At 39.7% G+C, this 23,998-nt stretch overlaps 1 protein-coding gene across 1 annotated transcript in view; it reads left to right on the forward strand.

Moving 5' to 3' along the window:
- Positions 1–23,998, forward strand: part of CTNNA2 (catenin alpha 2) — a 1,382,498-nt gene that overhangs the window by 1,284,009 nt on the left and 74,491 nt on the right. The window contains exon 13 of the mRNA XM_070379403.1: positions 9,871–10,022. Coding sequence (XP_070235504.1) covers positions 9,871–10,022 — 152 coding nt within the window. The remainder of the gene's footprint in view (positions 1–9,870; positions 10,023–23,998) is intronic.

Here is a 23,998-nt window from a genome sequence, read left to right on the forward strand (position 1 = left end):
CACTGACTCGATGGACGTGAGTCTGAGTGAACTCTGGGAGTTGGTGATGGACAGGGAGGCCTGGTATGCTGCAATTCATGGGGTTGCAAAGAGTCAGACATGACTGAGCGACTGATCTGATCTGATCTGATCTGATCAAGCTACCAACGTATTCTTCACAGAGCTAGAACAAATAATTTCACAATTTGTATGGAAATACAAAAAACCTCGAATAGCCAAAGCTATCTTGAGAAAGAAGAATGGAACTGGAGGAATCAACCTACCTGACTTCAGGCTCTACTACAAAGCCACAGTCATCAAGACAGTATGGTACTGGCACAAAGACAGAAATATAGATCAATGGAACAAAATAGAAAGCCCAGAGATAAATCCACACACATACGGACACCTTATCTTTGACAAAGGAGGCAAGAATATACAATGGATTAAAGACAATCTCTTCAACAAGTGGTGCTGGGAAAACTGGTCAACCACTTGTAAAAGAATGAAACTAGAACACTTTCTAACACCATACACAAAAATAAACTCAAAGTGGATTAAAGATCTAAACGTAAGACCAGAAACTATACAACTCCTAGAGGAGAACATAGGCAAAACACTCTCTGATATATATCACAGCAGGATCCTCTATGACCCACCTCCCAGAATATTGCAAATAAAAGCAAAAATAAACAAATGGGACCTAATTAAACTTAAAAGCTTCTGCACATCAAAGGAAACTATAAGCAAGGTGAAAAGACAGCCTTCAGAATGGGAGAAAATAATGGCAAATGAAGCAACTGACAAACAACTAATCTCAAAAATATACAAGCAACTCCTACAGCTCAATTCCAGAAAAATAAATGACCTAATCAAAAAAATGGGCCAAAAAACTAAATAGACATTTCTCCAAAGAAGACATACAGATGGCTAACAAACACATGAAAAAATGCTCAACATCACTCATTATTAGAGAAATACAAATCAAAACCACTATGAGGTACCATTTCACGCCAGTCAGAATGGCTGTAATCCAAAAGTCTACAAGCAATACATGCTGGAGAGGGTGTGGAGAAAAGGGAACCCTCTTACACTGTTGGTGGAAATGCAAACTAGTATAGCCACTATGGAGAACAGTGTGGACATTCCTTAAAAAACTGGAAATAGAACTGCCTTATGACCCAGCAATCCCACTGCTGGGCATACACACTGAGGAAACCAGAATTGAAAGAGACACGTGTACCCCAATGTTCATTGCAGCACTGTTTATAATAGCCAGGACATGGAAGCAACCTAGATGTCCATCAGCAGATGAATGGATAAGAAAGCAGTGGTACATATACACAATGGAGTATTACTCAGCCATTAAAAAGAATACCTTTGAATCTGTTCTAATGAGGTGGATGAAACTGGAGCCTATTATACAGAGTGAAGTAAGCCAGAAAGAAAAACACCAATACAGTATACTAACGCATATATATGGAATTTAGAAAGATGGTAACAATAACCCTGTATATGAGACAGCAAAAGAGACACAGATGTATAGAACAGTCTTTTGGACTCTGTGGGAGAGGGAGAGGGTGGGATGATTTGGGAGAATGGCTTTGAAATACGTATAATATCATATATGAAATGAGTCACCAGTCCAGGTTTGATGCACGATACTGGATGCTTGGGGCTGGTGCACTAGGACGACCCAGAGATATGGTATGAGGAGGGAGGAGGGAGGAGGGTTCAGGATGGGGAACACATGTATACCTGTGGTGGATTCATTTTGATATTTGGCAAAACTAATACAATATTGTAAAGTTTAAAAATAAAATTAAAAAGAAAAAGAAAAAAATAAATAAAAATTAAATTAAATTAAAAAAAAATCTAAGATGATGGCATCTGGTTCCATTACTTCATGGCAAGTAGAAGGGGAAAAAGTGAAAGCAGTGACAGATTTTCTTTTCCTTGGTTCTAGAATCACTACAGATAGTGACTGAAGCCATGAAATGAAAAGACACTTACTCCTTGGAAGCAAACCTATGAGAGACATGTCTAGAAATGTCTAGGTTTCTACGTTTAGAAACCTAGACAGTGTATTAAAAAGTAGAAACATGTGTTTGCCAACAGAAGTCTGTATACTCAAAGCTGTGGTTTGTCTAGTAGTCATGTATAGATGTGACAGTTGGACCATAAGGAAGACTGAGCACTGAAGAACTGATGCTTTCAAATTGTGGTGCTGGTGAAGACTCTTGAGAGTCCCTTGGACTGCAAGGAAATCAAACCATTCAATGTTAAAGGAAATCAACCCTGAATATCCATTGGAAGGACTAAAGCTGAAGCTTCATTACACTGGCTACCTGATACGAAGAGCTGACTCATTTGAACCTTGATGCTGGGAAAGTTTGAAGGCAAAAGGAGAAAGGGGCGGCAGAGGATGAGATGGTTAGATAACATCACCGACTCAATGGACATGAATTAGATCAAACTCCAGGAGACAGTGAAAGACAGAGAAGCCTGGCATGCAGTCCATGGGGTCACAAAGAGTCATATACTACTTAGCTATTGAACAACAACAATACCTTATGAAATGTTTTAATAAAATCACTGAATTAATAGGAAGTGATGGGCAGAGAGAAACTTAGTATGTGGAATGTGATACTGCTCATTTTGTCCCTGAAATATTCAATGACAAACAGTTTCCTTCCTGTGTCCCATTCTTTCACTTCCCATCCTTCTTCCATCTGAATTGATGAGCTATACTAGAAGTATAATATAAGCTTGAGATGCAATGAATGAGGAAGATATGGTCTCTGCCTAAAAGTGACTCCCTGAAGTTGACATACAGAAGTAGAGTGCAGTAAACAATCCTATTGGATTGTATCAAGTACTATATTAGTGCAGGAATAATTAAGAGGCTATAAAATTATAGAGAACTGCCAACTTTGGAGTGTCTTGGAATTAAGGAATCCTTCACAATGGCAGTTGATTCTAATCTGGGTATTGAAGATTGAGGAAGTATTGACCAGGGCCAGAGAGAGAAGTATATTTTAGTATGAAAGTCCATTTAGTCCATTGATCATGGACATGTTGGTATGACATGGTATGTCTCTGTCATATTTGAAGACATAGAAGTAATTCAATCTAATTGAAACGTTTGAATATAGGTAGGAATAGGTGGGAAGACAGAGGCAGATAAGAATTATAGGCAGGTGCAAGATGCTTGTGTTTATATCTTGATAAAGAGGTTTTATTATCCCTTTTATAGTAAAGGGAGTGATTGGAAGATTTAAAGCAAGGCGTGGAAATTTTGGGTAGTTTCTCAGAGCTAGTTGCTTGGATTGGCCATTCATTTCCACTTCCTCCGGTTTACCTTGGATTGGCTCTTATGATTGTCAGCAATCCTATTTGCATCTTTAGTACAACTTTTCGTTCATTTTATTGACTCACCCGGTGCTCTGAAACTTCACAGCTGAAGTCTCTCAGGAGGACTGAGTCTAGATCTTCCTCATCTCTGGTTTAGGATCTCCATCGACACCAGAACAAGGTGACCTTGATTTTTATATCCATACTTAACTCTGATTTCATTACTTCTGGAATGTTATTCTGTGGCCTAGTGTGCACTCTGCATGCAAAAGTACAGGGAGAATTTAAGAGTTTATTTCCAACTTTGATCACCCTTTTAGGACATGAGCTATTAAGGAGTAATTCACAATTCATAATGTGGTGTCTACACTTTTGGATGTAATTCAGAAATTAGAAAGAAGCTTCTATTTATATAATCCCATATCAGAAATTCTGTTAATAGAGAATATGTGACTCACAAAGGCAGTGCTGTGTTTTGTCCTATTTAGTGGGAAGCAGAATTAGCGTCATATTGGAAGTACTTTCAGGCTTTTTCTATTGCAGTATTACTTTGAGAGTATTTCATGTTTCAGACCCTATTAAAGTGCTGGAAGAATTCATAGTTAAAGTAAAATCTTCGGTTTGTCATGATGGATCATGTGTGTGTATTTAGTCGCTAAGTCATATCTGACTCTTTGCAACCCTGTGGACTGCAACCTGCCGGGTTCCCCTATTCATGGGATTTTCCGGGCAAGAATACTGGTGTGTACGTGTATGCTTAGTCACTTGTCATGTCTGACTGTTTGTTACTCTGTGTGCTGTAGCCCACCAGGCTCCTCTGTCCATGGGATTCTCCAGGCAAGAATACTGGAGTGCATTGCCATGCCCTCCCTGGACCTCCAGGAGATTTTTGCAATCCAGGAATCAAACCTGAGTCTCCTGTGTCTTCTGCATTGGCAGGTGGATTCTTTGCCACTGAGCCACCCAGGAATCCAAACTGTCCTGTAAACTTTTGTTTGTCTGTCTTATCACTTCAAATACAAAAGAGGATAAAACTTAAACAGGAAATAGAACAGCAGTGTGGAGAGCAAAGGTATGTTGGTTAAAGTGTGGTAGCAGTTGACCAAGCCCTAAATAAATAAGTGAATACACTTAGCAACAGAGCATGGAGCAAAATTTTCTTAAGAATCAGACCCTAAAAATGCTGAATGTAGTAAGAGAAATAGATGTCTTGTCTCTTATAATATATAAATATCAAATGGAATCAGTTCAAGCTCTAGGTTATACCAGCTTGAGCAGTGTAATAAGTCACTGGAATATTAATGCTAAATTTCCCTTTGAGCACCTCTTTGGAAAAGTAAAACTTTCACATCTGTTCCTCTACCATTTTTTTTTTCCTCCTTGGAACATGGATGGTATTTTCTGTTGCAGTCTCTTGTTTCTGCCTTTTCTGACAATGCCACATCCACAACATTGTTGTTCCTGCAAAAACTCTAACTCCTAAATCTAACAAGTGGGATTCTGCACTCCATGCTGGAGCAAACAGAATACCCTTCTCCAAACCTGCTTGGGTTCCCAAGCAGTACAGGTGATGTTTTGGGCCCCAGAGTGTCCCTTATGAAAATGGTCCATTAGAGTTTAGCTTGGGGTTTCCCTGGTGGTTCAGCAGTAAAGAATCTGCCTGCAATTCATAGGACATAAGAGACACAAATTCAATACTTGGACTGGGAAGATTCCCTAGAGGAGAGCAGGCAATCCACTCCAGTATTCTTGCCTGGAGAATCCCAAGGACAGAGAAGCCTGGCGGGCTACAGTCCATGGGGTCGCAAAGAGTCGGACACGACTGAAGTGACTGAGTACACACAGAGTTTAGCTTTCTTCTCTCTCACTTGAGAGAATTAGGGCTAGAGGCATGTGGAGAAAGAGAACCTGTGACCGCCTGCATTTTTCTCCTCCCCAGCTCTCCTCAAGATGATCTTGAACAGACAAAACAAAGCAATACAACTCTGCTCTTCCTTTTAGACTTTAATCAAAGGTTTTCCTCCAGAGAGTGGAGGGGGTGGGGACTGCTAGACTCAGGTTTCCAGCTGGCAGGTTTTAAGGTGGAATATTAAGCATGTGATCACAGTCACAGTTTCTGAGGGATTTCCTCACTTAGTACTGTGGATCAAATCAATTTCTACTATGTTCTGGTCCATGAACTAGAACTTAATTTTTTTCAGAGCCTTATTCTATAAGGAGAGATACAGCTTTCTGGGTAATATATTGATCTCTTTTTAAATATTTGAAATTTGAGAAGATTCAAATATACCAAACTAACAGAGACTCATAAAACTTACATCCAACTTGTACTCCAAGGTATAACAAATATTAACATTTGGCAATATCTGATCCTTTAAAGCACTTATTATTTGCAGGTTTAATAATACTCTTGTTATTATTAACTCTTGGAATATTAAACCTAACAAAAGACAGCTGTAACTGTAGAAACACAGGAAATTCCTGTACTCCCAATGTAAACAGTCTCGTAATCAGTATCATCCCAGAAGTCAGTATTTGGCCATGCTCTAGCTAATGTTCTAATTTACTGGTTAGGACTAGAAAGTTTCATTTTACTAGATTTTGACAAAGCATATGCCATTTTTTTCTCCATCTATGTAGAAGAGTACGCTTTTTTTCACATGCTCAGTAAGATGTATATTGTAAGCCTTAATTTGTTTTCCCATCCACCAACAAGTATGAAATATCTCATTGTTTACATTGTAATTTTTCCAATTATCAGTGAAGTCAAGTATCTTAGCTGTTTATCAATAATATGGGATTTCCTTTCTGTGAAGCACCTTTTCTAATCTCTTATCTATTTTTAATTTTTGTCTTATTGATTTGTAAGAGTATTTATCTTAAGTAGATGTGGGAATACCAATCATTGATCAGTTATAAAAAAAAAGGACAAAGATTTGTGCATATAAATTCTACTGATGCTATCATACACATCTGTAAAATTGTTGATGGCCATGATGGCAGCTTTGATATCAAATGGGATTAATATTATTTAAAATTTGGTTTAAGAAAAGAAAGGAATTTTTAACTTTAAGGAAGACACTCATATGAAAATGATAGATACATACAAAAATGTTTTCATGCTTAAGAAGGTCAATCTCAATGATCTAGATTAGTTAATCATGTAAAACAGTTAATTCCCAACACAAATGGATAACTAAAATGGTTTTAGCTTAATGTGGTAGTTTTTAGAAATATATTTTTATTTGAATCATATTTTGCAGCAATCCAGGTCAATATCTCTCAGTTCCTTTCATATAAAAGCAGTTCAAAGGCCCAAGCGAAAAATTCGAATAGTATGGAGAACCAACGATAGTAATTTACTCACAGAGGAAATTTACCCTTTGAAATGCTTTGGTTTCGATAATTTCTATTGAAAGAGTGGTTACTCTGTTTTCTTCTAACATTCTTCTTTTAAAAATAATGTTTGACTTTTCCTAGTAGAAATACAATTTTTAAGGAGTGTTTTATCTTGACTACTCTGATCCTTGAGAGTAATCTAGCAGAGTTTCTCATGCTAGGGATTAAAATGGATGTTAAAATATCCACTGAGGATGAAAATGGTTGGATGGCATCACTGACACAATGGACATAGGTTTGGGTGGACTCCAGGAGTTGGTGATGGACAGGGAGGCCTGGCGTGCTGTGGTTCATGGGGTTGCAAAGAGTCGGACACGACTGAGCGACTGAACTAAACTGAGAATGAAAATGAGTATCATGATGAACCAGGCATGAGAGTCCAGAAATGGAAAGAGATGAATGGCGTTTCTACTTTATTGTCCTTGTAAATAAAATAAATTGTGCTTCTGGCTTTCATTTGCCATGTGAATTGATTTTTACAAGATAACAATTGAAAAAATTGAGTTATAATTTTCAAGAATCAGTGAATAAGCATTTCTTAAGTAGCCACTAAGTGTACTTTCTACAAACTTCCAGTCTGTATGCAGGTGTCCTCATTTCAGGAAAGAGGTGCCTGCATTTTAAAATGTTCATATGTATCCTCTGGCATATCAACAAAGTCCTGGTAAAATGGAACAGAATCAAATTTGGTTTTGAGTCCATTGGTCTCTTTCTGTAATCTTTCTGATGGAATATTCTGGGATTTCTCTCTCCTCTCTTAGACAGTCTTTCCACAAGTCTCCCTCCACAGCCGTTTCCCCACCTTCAAAGTCTCAAGACCTGCATTCCAGAAAGAAGTGGAATGGATTGGATCATTTTGTTCATATTTTACTATGCAATGATGTAGACTAAGTCCGCTACTCAACCAGCTGTGACTGTAGTGTCTGATATTAGTTGTGTATTTATTGAGGCTTTTAAGGACAGATGCCATCCAGTGCATTTGTATGCATTACCTCACTGAACCCCAAGCTAGGATTTACTATTATATTTTATAGACAAAGAAACAGATTTACAAGGTTTTAGAAAAGATGGTAGGTTTTCTAGGTACCTCGGTAGTAAAGAATCCACCTGCCAAGCAGGAGAGGAGTGTTCGATTCCTGTGTCAGGAAGGAAATGACAACCCACTCCAGTATTCTTGCCTGGGAAATCCCATACAGAAGAGCCTGGTGGGCTATAGGCCATAGACTCACAAAGAGTTGGACATGACTTAGCGAGTAAAAGGAGCAGCAGCAAGAAAGCATGGTCAAGGTTTCACAGTTAGGAGTTAGCAGAAGTGAAACTCAGCTGCAGTTCAGTTCAGTTCAGTTCAGTCACTCAGTTGTGTCCGACTCTTTGTGAACCCATGAATCGCAGCATGCCAGGCCTCCCTGTCCATCACCATCTCCCAGAGTTCACTCAAACTCACATCCATCGAGTCGGTGATGTCATCCAGCCATCTCATCCTCTGTCGCCCCCCTTTTCCTCCTGCCCCCAATCCCTCCCAGCATCAGAGTCTTTTCCAATGAGTCAACTCTTCGCATGAGGTGGCCAAAGTACTGGAGTTTCAGCTTTAGCATCATTCCTTCCAAAAAACACCCAGGGCTGATCTTTAGGATGGGCTGATCTCCTTTAGGATGAACTGGTTGGATCTCCTTGCAGTCCAAGGGACTCTCAAGAGTCTTCTCCAACACCACAGTTCAAAAGCATCAATTCTTCAGTGCTCAGCTTTCTTTACAGTCCAACTCTCACATCCATACATGACCACTGGAAAAACCATAGCCTTGACTAGACGGACGTTTGTTGGCAAAGCAATGTCTCTGCTTTTCAATATGCTATCTAGGTTGGTCATAACTTTCCTTCCAAGGAGTAAGCGTCTTTTAATTTCATGGCTGCAGTCACCATCTGCAGTGATTTTGGAGCCCAAAAAAAATAAAATCTGACACTGTTTCCATTGTTTCCCCATCTATTTTCCATGAAGTGATGGGACCAGATGCCATGATCTTAGTTTTCTGAATGTTGAGCTTTAAGTCAACTTTTCCACTCTCCTCTTTCACTTTCATCAAGAGGCTCTTTAGTTCCTCTTCACTTTCTGCCATAAGGATGGTGTCATCTGCATATCTGAGGTTATTGATATTTCTCCCAGCAATCTTGGTTCCAGATTATGCTTCTTCCAGCCCAACATTTCTCATGATGTACTCTGCATATAAGTTAAATAAGCAGGGTGACAATATACAGCCTTGACGTACTCCTTTTCCCATTTGGAACCAGTCTGTTGTTCCATGACCAGTTCTAACTGTTGCTTCCTGAGCTGCATACAGGTTTCTCAAGAGGCAGGTCAGGTGGTCTGGTATTCCCATCTCTTTCAGAATTTTCCACAGTTTGTTGTGATCCACACAGTCAAAGGCTTTGGTATAGTCAATAAAGTAGAAATAGATGTTTTTCTGGAACTCTCTTGCTTTTTCTATGATCCAGTGGATGTTGGCAATTTGATCTCTGGGTCCTCTGCCTTTTATAAAACCAGCTTGAACATCTGGAAGTTCATGGTTCACGTATTGCTGAAGCCTGGCTTGGAGAGTTTTGAGTATTACTTTACTAGTGTGTGAGATGAGTGCAACTGTGTGGTAGTTTGAGCATTCTTTGGCATTGCCTTTCTTTGGGATTGGAATGAAAACTGACCTTTTCCAGTCCTGTGGCCATTGCTGAGTTTTCCAAATTTGCTGGCATATTGAGTGTAGCACTTTCACAGCATCATCTTTCAGGATTTGAAGTAGCTTCACTGGAATTCCATCACCTCCACTAGCTTTGTTCGTAGTAGAAACTCAGCTTATGATAACATGAAACTGGACTCACATACAGTATACCACACTAACTTGGGCAGGTTTCATAAAGTTGCTCTGTTGCAGACCATCCATCACCTTTCATGGAGTAATGATTTCCTCCCCCTGCTGAAGGTAAGTGGCACAAAGATCATTAAATTGGGTCTATCTCCTACTGGACAGGTGGACACCAGGCTCCATTTGAATGTTGGAATGCCCAGAGCCTGCCACCTTCCCTAAGAGAAACAAGGAAGCATGAAAGAAAGACTGCCTAATCCACTGCCTTTCACTTTGTTTACACCAGTGATGCCACGCTTTGCTGAACAAGTGGAGGTTGCCATTGAAGCCCTGAGTGCCAACGTCCCTCAGCCATTTGAGGAGAACGAGTTCATCGATGCCTCTCGCCTGGTGTATGACGGCGTTCGGGACATCAGAAAGGCTGTGCTGATGATCAGGGTATGTGAGGTCTCTGTAGCTTGGAGCTGATTGGAGTGTCCAGTAGGGTCCCCAAAGAATTTACTCTTTGTAATTTTTTCTTGATTATTTAGTTTAACGTAGTAAGCTGTTTAGCTCCTCATTTGGTCAGACAAGGGGACTTTTTACTTATAAAGGGATTAGTGATCCCAACAAGTCTAGATCAGCACTGAATGCCCTGAAGGGTGATGTCCTGCCTGCTTCTTCCACACATTATTACCTTAATTTGATACCCACTTAGGGGTGCCCTTGCCATTCCCCTTTGCTAACACCATTTCCCATTATAATCAGAAAGCCATGTGGTGGAAGAAAATGAAGATCACCCAGCTTAGTAGTGTTAGTGATCATGATAATGATAATAATAATGATAATGCAATAAAGTGATAGATAGCTACATTCTTCTTGTAACAGATCATTAGGCTAAATAATCTTTCAGCAAACCTCTCCTATCACCTTTCCTACTATCTTCCCATCCCTCAGTCTTCTGATCTGTGTAGCTGTGAGTCTTCCAAACCATTGCCTAAATGATTAGACACACACGAGAAAGCATAATATAACAGATTTCAAAACTCAGTTAAGAGTTACTTATAACTTGCTTTGTTTGCCCACAGTGTGCCTTTGTCTATCTCTGTGAAGACAATAGCTTACCTTATTCTATTTTACAGCTGTGTAATATTCCATCATAACTTTTTCTCCTTGCCTTATTGACAGTTAAGTATAGCAGGTTTCAAATGCTTTTCTTAGCCATAGAACTCTTTTATAAAATAAACTTAGGTTGATGACACGGATATGTTTGTGGCTATTAGGACTGAGGCAGAGATGATGAGTCTGCAGTGCTCATCTTGCTATCCTATGGAAATATATATAAGCCACATGTACAATTTCAATTTTTAGTAGTTATGTTGATAAGGAAAAAAAAAACAGATGAAATTAGTTTTAAGAACATATTTTATTTACTTCAATCAATATCCAAAGGTAGCATTTCAACACGTGGCACCAGCTTCATTTAAAATTCTCAGTAGCTCCGTGTATCTGTGGCCACCATTTTGGATGAGGCAGCCCTAGACTACATCTCCATCCTCAACCTTCATTGTTGTCTCTGGGGCTGTTCAATGAACTATAAGTTAATCGCTGAGTGCATCTTGAAAAACTTTCTCTCGGGGTGACCACTGAGCATCTAAACCAACATCCCCTCAAACACAGCAAAACAGTAACAATCTATTTTAAATCAACTTATTTTCTGTATGCAGTCTTTCAGTACTTCAAGAAGTATCTGTGATTTATTGGTCTCTCTGGACAATACACACTTAGTTCTTTAGAGTTCATGTATGGCATTAATTCTCCTCCAAATTTGGGTATCTTCGAAATCATGAAGTCATTAAACCTGTGTATATCCTTTTTGACTGTGGTACCCAGGACACAGCATGATGCTTCCAAGGTGATCTGAGCAGGCAGAGTAGAGCATCACCAGAAAAAGTCTCTCTTCCATCTTTATGGACATTAATGATTCTCCTGAAACATTCAGCTAGCTTCTTTGCTGGGGAGCAACCATAGCATATTCTTATCTTCTCATCTTTAAGCAACTTGATTTTCCATGTTAAATAATTCCATGATTAATTCAAAGTGTTCAGAGAATCATATAAGTTGTATCAGACAGTACTAAATGTATATAACAATGTGGAATTCAATTTTGGACAAGATGGTCAGACGTATTTCCTGTTCTTCCAACTTTCCTATTTTAGATCTGTCAAACTCTTACTACCTTTCAAGACCTGGCTCAAATCTTCTTTCCCTAAATTTTCTCCCTCAAAAATACTGATTCTTTTCTTTAACTACCTGTAAATCTTTCTGCTGTGATCATAATCTTTACACTATATATATATTTTTTTTTTGAGTCTATTACTTTTTTAGAGGCTTCCCTGGTGGCTCAGTGGTAAAGAATCCACCTGTACTGGCAGGAGACATGGGTTTGATCCCTGGGTTGGGAAGACCCCTGGAGAAGGAAATGGCAACCTACTCCAGTGTTTTTGTCTGGAGATCCCATGGACAGAGAAGCCTGTTGAGCTGCAGTCCATGGGGTCACAAAAGAGTTGGACACGACTTAGCCACTGAAGAAGGAAAACGGCAACCCAGTCCAGTATTTTGCCCGGGAGAGCCATGGACAGAGGGTCTGGTGGGCTACAGTCCATGGTGTCACAAGAGTTGGACACAAATTAACCACCAAATGACAGCAGCAACCTTCTTTAGGCTGAACTTTTGGAAGCAGAAGCTGTGTTTTTTCCCTTCATAGTGATGCATTATTCGGCACAGTGCTTAATACTATGTGTGATGGACTTCCCCCGTGGTCCAGTGGCTAAGACTCTAGGCTCCCAATGCAGAAGACCCTGAGTTTAACCCCTGGTTAGAGAACTAGATTCCCCATGCTGCAATTAAGACCCAGCACAGCCAATAAATAAATAAATAAAAGTAAATATAAAAAAATACAATGTATGTTAGGGAGCAAAAGAAACAGATACCTCTGGAGATAGGAAGGTGACAGAGGAAAAGTATGAGAATTAGAGGACAAAGGAAAAATAGGCTTTTAAACCTGTATTTTCCCATTATATACTAACTTGTGAAATAATAGACCATGAGAATTATGTTTTCAAAGCATTGGGCACTAAATTCCACTGTAATTCTCAAGACATATTCCCTTTTTTGCCATATTTCTGCTTTGTTAGCCTTCACATTTTTGTGACAACTATTCATCTGGGAGGCTGAGCAAGTTTATAGCCATCATTCACTTATTCATTCATGAGCTGTAAAAAAACATAATTTAGGTAAAAATGCCATATCTTTGTTACATAAAGTGTCATTCCTCTATCTTGACATTTCAAGTGATTTGATTGGATGGATTTCACATCACTTAAAACAGGAAGGGAGAAATGTATGGTATGTACAAATTGTTATTTTAAAAGTCTTTCTCCTTTCAGCACCAAAATGGCTTCATTTCATACTTAAATTCTTGGTTTGCTTTCTATGTATGATAGTTAAGTCTGCTTTAAAATATCATTGCACTGAGTCGAGCGAAAGACAGTAAGACAAAGTGGAGCTCTTTCCAGCTAAACTGGCCATGCCTTCTTCTCTCTCAAAGTGTTGGTTATGCTTTGGAAAATAAGAATTATTTTCCAAAAAATAAATGCAGAAAGGACCTTGAAAGGTCAGATTCCCTATCACCTTGCCTTTCAGCAATCAATACATATTTAATGGTGATGTTAGTATGTAGGTGCTCCAGGCCAGCTCAAGGCAACCCTCTGAAGCAAACAAAGCTTGTCCTTCCGGTATTTCAACCTCACCTTTAAGGCTCTTACTTTCCTTTGGGAGCAGATCAACTCTGCTTCTCTTTCATACAACTTTTTTTGTTTGCTTCTTGCTAAGGCTTGTCCTTGGTAATCTATTAGCTACATAGGAATTTTCTGATTACCTTAACAGAGTAGTTTAAAAAATGAATAGGCAAATATGGCTCACCAGAATTTATTTGATTTTTGTTATTTGTGGTAGTTGCCTTCAGTGAATTCTGAATTAAGGAATACGGAATCATTGCTCCTAGGAGAAATTCAAGGTTGGGTTCCTGTGAGCCTCTGGTCACATCTTCATCAACTGATCAATATATTAGCTTGTTTAATGTGTGTTTTTGTTTAAACACATTTTATTTAATGCATATTGTTGATACATATACATTGAACTCACAGCCAAAAGAATGAAAAAGAAAGAAAGACAGTGTAGTCACTCAGTCGTGTCCAACTCTTTGCAACCCCTGTTGCTCCTCTGTCCATGGGATTCTCCAGATAAGAATACTAGAGTGGGTTGCTGTGCCCTTCTCCAGGGAATATTCTTGACCCAAGGACTGAACCCAGGTATCCTGCATTATAGGCAGATTTTTACCATCTGGGCCACCAGGATAGCCAATCACACTATTACTCATGCCTGAAAGAAGCTTATCTAATGCATTTTCTCTGAAAGGTGCAACATAAAATTGTGCTTCTGGCTTTCATTTTGCCATGTGAATTGATTTTTACAAGATAACAATTGAAAAAATTGAGTTATAATTTTCAAGAATCAGTGAATAAGCATTTCTTAAGTAGCCACTAAGTGTACTTTCTACAAACTTCCAGTCTGTATGCAGGTGTCCTCATTTCAGGAAAGAGGTGCCTGCATTTTAAAATGTTCATATGTATCCTCTGGCATATCAACAAAGTCCTGGTAAAATGGAACAGAATCAAATTTGGTTTTGAGTCCATTGGTCTCTTTCTGTAATCTTTCTGATGGAATATTCTGGGATTTCTCTCTCCTCTCTTAGACAGTCTTTCCACAAGTCTCCCTCCACAGCCGTTTCCCCACCTTCAAAGTCTCAAGACCTGCATTCCAGAAAGAAGTGGAATGGATTGGATCATTTTGTTCATATTTTACTATGCAATGATGTAGACTAAGTCCGCTACTCAACCAGCTGTGACTGTAGTGTCTGATATTAGTTGTGTATTTATTGAGGCTTTTTAAGGACAGATGCCATCCAGTGCATTTGTATGCATTACCTCACTGAACCCCAAGCTAGGATTTACTATTATATTTTATAGACAAAGAAACAGATTTACAAGGTTTTAGAAAAGATGGTAGGTTTTCTAGGTACCTCGGTAGTAAAGAATCCACCTGCCAAGCAGGAGAGGAGTGTTCGATTCCTGTATCAGGAAGGAAATGACAACCCACTCCAGTATTCTTGCCTGGGAAATCCCATACAGAAGAGCCTGGTGGGCTATAGGCCATAGACTCACAAAGAGTTGGACATGACTTAGCGAGTAAAAGGAGCAGCAGCAAGAAAGCATGGTCAAGGTTTCACAGTTAGGAGTTAGCAGAAGTGAAACTCAGCTGCAGTTCAGTTCAGTTCAGTTCAGTCACTCAGTTGTGTCCGACTCTTTGTGAACCCATGAATCGCAGCATGCCAGGCCTCCCTGTCCATCACCATCTCCCAGAGTTCACTCAAACTCACATCCATCGAGTCGGTGATGTCATCCAGCCATCTCATCCTCTGTCGTCCCCTTTTCCTCCTGCCCCCAATCCCTCCCAGCATCAGAGTCTTTTCCAATGAGTCAACTCTTCGCATGAGGTGGCCAAAGTACTGGAGTTTCAGCTTTAGCATCATTCCTTCCAAAAAACACCCAGGGCTGATCTTTAGGATGGGCTGATCTCCTTTAGGATGAACTGGTTGGATCTCCTTGCAGTCCAAGGGACTCTCAAGAGTCTTCTCCAACACCACAGTTCAAAAGCATCAATTCTTCAGTGCTCAGCTTTCTTTACAGTCCAACTCTCACATCCATACATGACCACTGGAAAAACCATAGCCTTGACTAGACGGACGTTTGTTGGCAAAGCAATGTCTCTGCTTTTCAATATGCTATCTAGGTTGGTCATAACTTTCCTTCCAAGGAGTAAGCGTCTTTTAATTTCATGGCTGCAGTCACCATCTGCAGTGATTTTGGAGCCCAAAAAAAATAAAATCTGACACTGTTTCCATTGTTTCCCCATCTATTTTCCATGAAGTGATGGGACCAGATGCCATGATCTTAGTTTTCTGAATGTTGAGCTTTAAGTCAACTTTTCCACTCTCCTCTTTCACTTTCATCAAGAGGCTCTTTAGTTCCTCTTCACTTTCTGCCATAAGGATGGTGTCATCTGCATATCTGAGGTTATTGATATTTCTCCCAGCAATCTTGGTTCCAGATTATGCTTCTTCCAGCCCAACATTTCTCATGATGTACTCTGCATATAAGTTAAATAAGCAGGGTGACAATATACAGCCTTGACGTACTCCTTTTCCCATTTGGAACCAGTCTGTTGTTCCATGACCAGTTCTAACTGTTGCTTCCTGAGCTGCATACAGGTTTCTCAAGAGGCAGGTCAGGTGGTCTGGTATTCCCATCTCTTTCAGAACTTTCCACAGTTTGTTGTGATCCACACAGTCAAAGGCTTTGGTATAGTCAATAAAGTAGAAATAGATGTTTTTCTGGAACTCTCTTGCTTTTTCTATGATCCAGTGGATGTTGGCAATTTGATCTCTGGGTCCTCTGCCTTTTATAAAACCAGCTTGAACATCTGGAAGTTCATGGTTCACATATTGCTGAAGCCTGGCTTGGAGAGTTTTGAGTATTACTTTACTAGTGAGTGAGATGAGTGCAACTGTGTGGTAGTTTGAGCATTCTTTGGCATTGCCTTTCTTTGGGATTGGAATGAAAACTGACCTTTTCCAGTCCTGTGGCCATTGCTGAGTTTTCCAAATTTGCTGGCATATTGAGTGTAGCACTTTCACAGCATCATCTTTCAGGATTTGAAGTAGCTCCACTGGAATTCCATCACCTCCACTAGCTTTGTTCGTAGTAGAAACTCAGCTTATGATAACATGAAACTGGACTCACATACAGTATACCACACTAACTTGGGCAGGTTTCATAAAGTTGCTCTGTTGCAGACCATCCATCACCTTTCATGGAGTAATGATTTCCTCCCCTGCTGAAGGTAAGTGGCACAAAGATCATTAAATTGGGTCTATCTCCTACTGGACAGGTGGACACCAGGCTCCATTTGAATGTTGGAATGCCCAGAGCCTGCCACCTTCCCTAAGAGAAACAAGGAAGCATGAAAGAAAGACTGCCTAATCCACTGCCTTTCACTTTGTTTACACCAGTGATGCCACGCTTTGCTGAACAAGTGGAGGTTGCCATTGAAGCCCTGAGTGCCAACGTCCCTCAGCCATTTGAGGAGAACGAGTTCATCGATGCCTCTCGCCTGGTGTATGACGGCGTTCGGGACATCAGAAAGGCTGTGCTGATGATCAGGGTATGTGAGGTCTCTGTAGCTTGGAGCTGATTGGAGTGTCCAGTAGGGTCCCCAAAGAATTTACTCTTTGTAATTTTTTCTTGATTATTTAGTTTAACGTAGTAAGCTGTTTAGCTCCTCATTTGGTCAGACAAGGGGGACTTTTTACTTATAAAGGGATTAGTGATCCCAACAAGTCTAGATCAGCACTGAATGCCCTGAAGGGTGATGTCCTGCCTGCTTCTTCCACACATTATTACCTTAATTTGATACCCACTTAGGGTGCCCTTGCCATTCCCCTTTGCTAACACCATTTCCCATTATAATCAGAAAGCCATGTGGTGGAAGAAAATGAAGATCACCCAGCTTAGTAGTGTTAGTGATCATGATAATGATAATAATAATGATAATGCAATAAAGTGATAGATAGCTACATTCTTCTTGTAACAGATCATTAGGCTAAATAATCTTTCAGCAAACCTCTCCTATCACCTTTCCTACTATCTTCCCATCCCTCAGTCTTCTGATCTGTGTAGCTGTGAGTCTTCCAAACCATTGCCTAAATGATTAGACACACACGAGAAAGCATAATATAACAGATTTCAAAACTCAGTTAAGAGTTACTTATAACTTGCTTTGTTTGCCCACAGTGTGCCTTTGTCTATCTCTGTGAAGACAATAGCTTACCTTATTCTATTTAACAGCTGTGTAATATTCCATCATAACTTTTTCTCCTTGCCTTATTGACAGTTAAGTATAGCAGGTTTCAAATGCTTTTCTTAGCCATAGAACTCTTTTATAAAATAAACTTAGGTTGATGACACGGATATGTTTGTGGCTATTAGGACTGAGGCAGAGATGATGAGTCTGCAGTGCTCATCTTGCTATCCTATGGAAATATATATAAGCCACATGTACAATTTCAATTTTTAGTAGTTATGTTGATAAGGAAAAAAAAAAAAGATGAAATTAGTTTTAAGAACATATTTTATTTACTTCAATCAATATCCAAAGGTAGCACTTCAACATGTGGCACCAGCTTCATTTAAAATTCTCAGTAGCTCCGTGTATCTGTGGCCACCATTTTGGATGAGGCAGCCCTAGACTACATCTCCATCCTCAACCTTCATTGTTGTCTCTGGGGCTGTTCAATGAACTATAAGTTAATCGCTGAGTGCATCTTGAAAAACTTTCTCTCGGGGTGACCACTGAGCATCTAAACCAACATCCCCTCAAACACAGCAAAACAGTAACAATCTATTTTAAATCAACTTATTTTCTGTATGCAGTCTTTCAGTACTTCAAGAAGTATCTGTGATTTATTGGTCTCTCTGGACAATACACACTTAGTTCTTTAGAGTTCATGTATGGCATTAATTCTCCTCCAAATTTGGGTATCTTCGAAATCATGAAGTCATTAAACCTATGTATATCCTTTTTGACTGTGGTACCCAGGACACAGCATGATGCTTCCAAGGTGATCTGAGCAGGCAGAGTAGAGCATCACCAGAAAAAGTCTCTCTTCCATCTTTATGGACGTTAATGATTCTCCTGAAACATTCAGCTAGCTTCTTTGCTGGGGAGCAACCATAGCATATTCTTATCTTCTCATCTTTAAGCAACTTGATTTTCCATGTTAAATAATTCCATGATTAATTCAAAGTGTTCAGAGAATCATATAAGTTGTATCAGACAGTACTAAATGTATATAACAATGTGGAATTCAATTTTGGACAAGATGGTCAGATGTATTTCCTGTTCTTCCAACTTTCCTATTTTAGATCTGTCAAACTCTGTCAAACCTTTCAAGACCTGGCTCAAATCTTCATTCCCTAAATTTTCTCCCTCAAAAATACTGATTCTTTTCTTTAACTACCTGTAAATCTTTCTGCTGTGATCATAATCTTTACACTATATATATATTTTTTTGAGGTCTATTACTTTTTTTAGGGGCTTCCCTGGTGGCTCAGTGGTAAAGAATCCACCTGCACTGGCAGGAGACATGGGTTTGATCCCTGGGTTGGGAAGACCCCCTGGAGAAGGAAATGGCAACCTACTCCAGTGTTTTTGTCTGGGAGATCCCATGGACAGAGAAGCCTGTTGAGCTGCAGTCCATGGGGTCACAAAAGAGTTGGACACGACTTAGCCACTGAAGAAGGAAAACGGCAACCCAGTCCAGTATTTTGCCCGGGAGAGCCCATGGACAGAGGGGTCTGGTGGGCTACAGTCCATGGTGTCACAAGAGTTGGACACAAATTAACCACCAAATGACAGCAGCAACCTTCTTTAGGCTGAACTTTTGGAAAGCAGAAGCTGTGTTTTTTTTCCCTTCATAGTGATGCATTATTCGGCACAGTGCTTAATACTATGTGTGATGGACTTCCCTGGTGGTCCAGTGGCTAAGACTCTAGGCTCCCAATGCAGAAGACCCCGAGTTTAACCCCTGGTTAGAGAACTAGATTCCCCATGCTGCAATTAAGACCCAGCACAGCCAATAAATAAATAAATAAAAGTAAATATAAAAAAAATACAATGTATGTTAGGGAGCAAAAGAAACAGATACCTCTGGAGATAGGAAGGTGACAGAGGGAAAAGTATGAGAATTAGAGGACAAAGGAAAAATAGGCTTTTAAACCTGTATTTTTCCCATTATATACTAACTTGTGAAATAATAGACCATGAGAATTATGTTTTCAAAGCATTGGGCACTAAATTCCACTGTAATTCTCAAGACATATTCCCTTTTTTGCCATTTTTCTGCTTTGTTAGCCTTCACATTTTTGTGACAACTATTCATCTGGGAGGCTGAGCAAGTTTATAGCCATCATTCACTTATTCATTCATGAGCTGTAAAAAAACATAATTTAGGTAAAAATGCCATATCTTTGTTACATAAAGTGTCATTCCTCTATCTTGACATTTCAAGTGATTTGATCGGATGGATTTCACATCACTTAAAACAGGAAGGGAGAAATGTATGGTATGTACAAATTGTTATTTTAAAAGTCTTTCTCCTTTCAGCACCAAAATGGCTTCATTTCATACTTAAATTCTTGGTTTGCTTTCTATGTATGATAGTTAAGTCTGCTTTAAAATATCATTGCACTGAGTCGAGCGAAAGACAGTAAGACAAGTGGAGCTCTTTTCCAGCTAAACTGGCCATGCCTTCTTCTCTCTCAAAGTGTTGGTTATGCTTTGGAAAAATAAGAATTATTTTCCAAAAAATAAATGCAGAAAGGACCTTGAAAGGTCAGATTCCCTATCACCTTGCCTTTCAGCAATCAATACATATTTAATGGTGATGTTAGTATGTAGGTGCTCCAGGCCAGCTCAAGGCAACCCTCTGAAGCAAACAAAGCTTGTCCTTCCGGTATTTCAACCTCACCTTTAAGGCTCTTACTTTCCTTTGGGAGCAGATCAACTCTGCTTCTCTTTCATACAACTTTTTTTGTTTGCTTCTTGCTAAGGCTTGTCCTTGGTAATCTATTAGCTACATAGGAATTTTCTGATTACCTTAACAGAGTAGTTTAAAAAATGAATAGGCAAATATGGCTCACCAGAATTTATTTGATTTTTGTTATTTGTGGTAGTTGCCTTCAGTGAATTCTGAATTAAGGAATACGGAATCATTGCTCCTAGGAGAAATTCAAGGTTGGGTTCCTGTGAGCCTCTGGTCACATCTTCATCAACTGATCAATATATTAGCTTGTTTAATGTGTGTTTTTGTTTAAACACATTTTATTTAATGCATATTGTTGATACATATACATTGAACTCACAGCCAAAAGAATGAAAAAGAAAGAAAGACAGTGTAGTCACTCAGTCGTGTCCAACTCTTTGCAACCCCTGTTGCTCCTCTGTCCATGGGATTCTCCAGATAAGAATACTAGAGTGGGTTGCTGTGCCCTTCTCCAGGGAATATTCTTGACCCAAGGACTGAACCCAGGTATCCTGCATTATAGGCAGATTTTTACCATCTGGGCCACCAGGGATAGCCAATCACACTATTACTCATGCCTGAAAGAAGCTTATCTAATGCATTTTCTCTGAAAGGTGCAACATAACCTTCTTGCATTTCGGTATTCTAAACAACACCTCAGCACTACAGTTGGAAGCCATTTTAAGCAGAGAAATAACACAAAGGACAAAAATGAAAAATGTGGCACTAAACAGACTGCAAAAAGGATACTTGTTTATAGTATAAGAGTTGAAATAAGAAAGCAGAAGATTGTGCTGTTTGACCTCAGCTGGAAATTTGCATGTTGGGTGACTCAAAAGTTTTTGCCATATTGTGTACACACGTGTTATGACCAACCTAGACAGCATATTGAAAAGCAGAGACATTACTTTGCCAACAAAGGTCCGTCTAGTCAAGGCTTTGGTTTTTCCATCGGTCATGTATGGATGTGAGAGTTGGACTGTGAAGAAAGCTGAGCACCGAAGAATTGATGCTTTTGAACTGTGGTGTTGGAGAAGACTCTTGAGAGTCCCTTGGCCTACAAGGAGATCCAACCAGTGCATTCTGAAGGAGATCAGCCCTGGGATTTCTTTGGAAGGAATGATGCTAAAGCTGAAACTCCAGTACTTTGGCCACCTCATGCGAAGAGTTGACTCATTGGAAAAGACTCTGATGCTGGGAGGGATTGGGGGCAGGAGGAGAAGGGGATGACAGAGGATGAGATGGCTGGATGGCATCACTGACTCGATGGACATGAGTCGGAGTGAACTCCGGGAGTTGGTGATGGACAGAGAGGCCTGGCGTTCTGCAATTCATGGGATCGCAAAGAGTCGGACATGACTGAGTGGCTGAACTGAACTGAACTGAACTGTACACACACGTCTGTGAATTACTACAAAAATATTAATTTAGAGATTTCAGAGAAACTTTGATGAGTAGGCAAATTCTCAAGTAAAGAATCCTCAAATAAAGAGGACCAAGGGTATATTTAATACACAAGGAGTTAAACATTTAATGTTGGAAAGTAAAGTAGGTGGATAGCACAAAAGGTGATAATACCTTGGTGTCAGAATAACTGTTTTCAAAAAAAAAAATAGTTACCTGTCATAGAATGACCATGAAAAAATCTATAATGATATCTCTACATTGAACTTTTGTAATTTAAACCCATTAATTCTGTTGCATGTGAAACTTCTGAAAGCAGAAAGGAGAAACAGTAGGACCTAAGACAGGATTCAGATAAGATTCTACCGCTTAACATCACATCTCCCAAAATGGTCATGAAGATGCCCTGGAGCATTGCAAGATATTTTAAAATGTCAAGGGAAACCCATACATATCTCTAAGATACCATGAGAAATATTAGCTGAAGGTAGTTCACAGTTTAAACATTAGGTTGGTGCATTCCTTTTGATCATATATTGATCACACCATGTATTTGTGGTGCAGTGTTTCTGGTTGTTGCTGTGATAAAAATCAAGCTCAATGGACGTGCAATAGTATTCCAAGGTTTGAGAACTAATACAATATGCAACAGGCACTAAATTGTTAGGGCCAGTCAAGAATTTATATTCCTTTGGTGGGAGACAGGGAATAAACAAGTAGATATATTAGTTAATATGCCATAGAGAAAACCAACAAACTATTGAGAGGATAAAGCATAGGATGGGGGTGGGTTTTATGAAGGGTGATCCAGTATGTTAGTTGTTCAGTCATGTCCGACTCTTTGCAACCCCATGTACTATAGCTTGCCATACTTCTCTGTTCATGGAATTCTCCAGGTAAGAATACTGGCTGGAGTGGGTGGCCATTCCCTTCTCCAGGAGATCTTTCTGACCTAGTGATCAAACACTGGTTTCCTGCATTGCAGACAGATTCTTTACCATCTGAGCTACCACAGAAGTGCACTGGGCAACATTTGGGAAGAGATTTAGAGAAGGAGGAGGTTAACAAGCCATAAAAGTTCTCAGGGAAATGTGTTCCAGGCAGAGAATGACACATGTGGCCTACGAACCATATTGAATGATTGATGGAAGCCATTGAAGTTTTCTGAGCAGGAGAATACCATGATCTGAGTTAGATCTTCAATGGAGTATCCTGGTTATACTGGAGAAAATACAAAGTATGGGGTAAGAGCAGAAAAAAGGAGCTAAGCTATGTGGCCTCCAGGGTAAAAATGGTTAGAGATTCCAGAGGCTGATCAGTCCTGATGAGGGAGATTTTGTTCTATATTGGGTCAGGAAATTTTTAATTCAACTTTCTAGTTTTCAGGCCATTGCAATGATTAGAGATCTGTTGAGAAATCCTTCTTCATGCATCACTCAAAGTCTCCTGTTGTGGTTGCCAACTTACGATCTCATCTTTCTGCTCCCAGTGAAACTAATTTGCGTCTGAGCCAATCCTTTAAATAGTCCTTACTACATTTTGGGGGCTTTGCAGGTGCCACAGTGGTAAAGAATCCACCTGCCAATCCAGGAGATGCAAGATATGCAGATTTGATCCTTGGGTGGGAAGATCCCCTGGAGGAAGGCATAGCAACCACTCCAGTATTCTTGCATGGAGAATCCCATGGACAGAGGATCCTGGTGGGGCTACAGTCCATACAGAGTCAGACATGACTGAGCACATATGTGTGCACACACATACACTCAAGTCACATTTTTCACATGTCCTGGTGAAATGACTGTAAATTTTTCAAACTTTTCTCATTTTGCTTCTTTACTGAAGCTGTTGTAGAGAAGATTGAGAATTTGATTGGGAAGCTGAGGCAGGTAGATTGATCCTACTCTGCAGATAGTAAGTGGTGTGATTATGGACAAGTCACACGATATTCTTGAACCTCTGTATAAGGGACACGTTAAGCTGATAGACTCTTAGAAGGGAGACATTTTATAGGCCAGATACATTGCTAGTAGCATCATGGAACCAAGACTAGACCAAAGTGATTCTCTCGAGTCATTAAAAAAAATCCTCCCCTGGGAGACATAAGGGTAGAACTGAGGGTTGACCTTAGGTCGCCAGTCTCTAGTCCAACGAACTGCATATTTTTTCTATTCCTTATACCCTAGGATATCATCTAATGATACAAACCTCCTGGCCCATTTTTAGACCCTCCCTGCTTTTCCATGTCTCCTTTAATTTGTGGGGATCCTTG

This window comes from Bos mutus, chromosome 11 (assembly GCF_027580195.1).
Source record: "Bos mutus isolate GX-2022 chromosome 11, NWIPB_WYAK_1.1, whole genome shotgun sequence".
NCBI classification, from domain to species: domain Eukaryota; kingdom Metazoa; phylum Chordata; class Mammalia; order Artiodactyla; family Bovidae; genus Bos; species Bos mutus.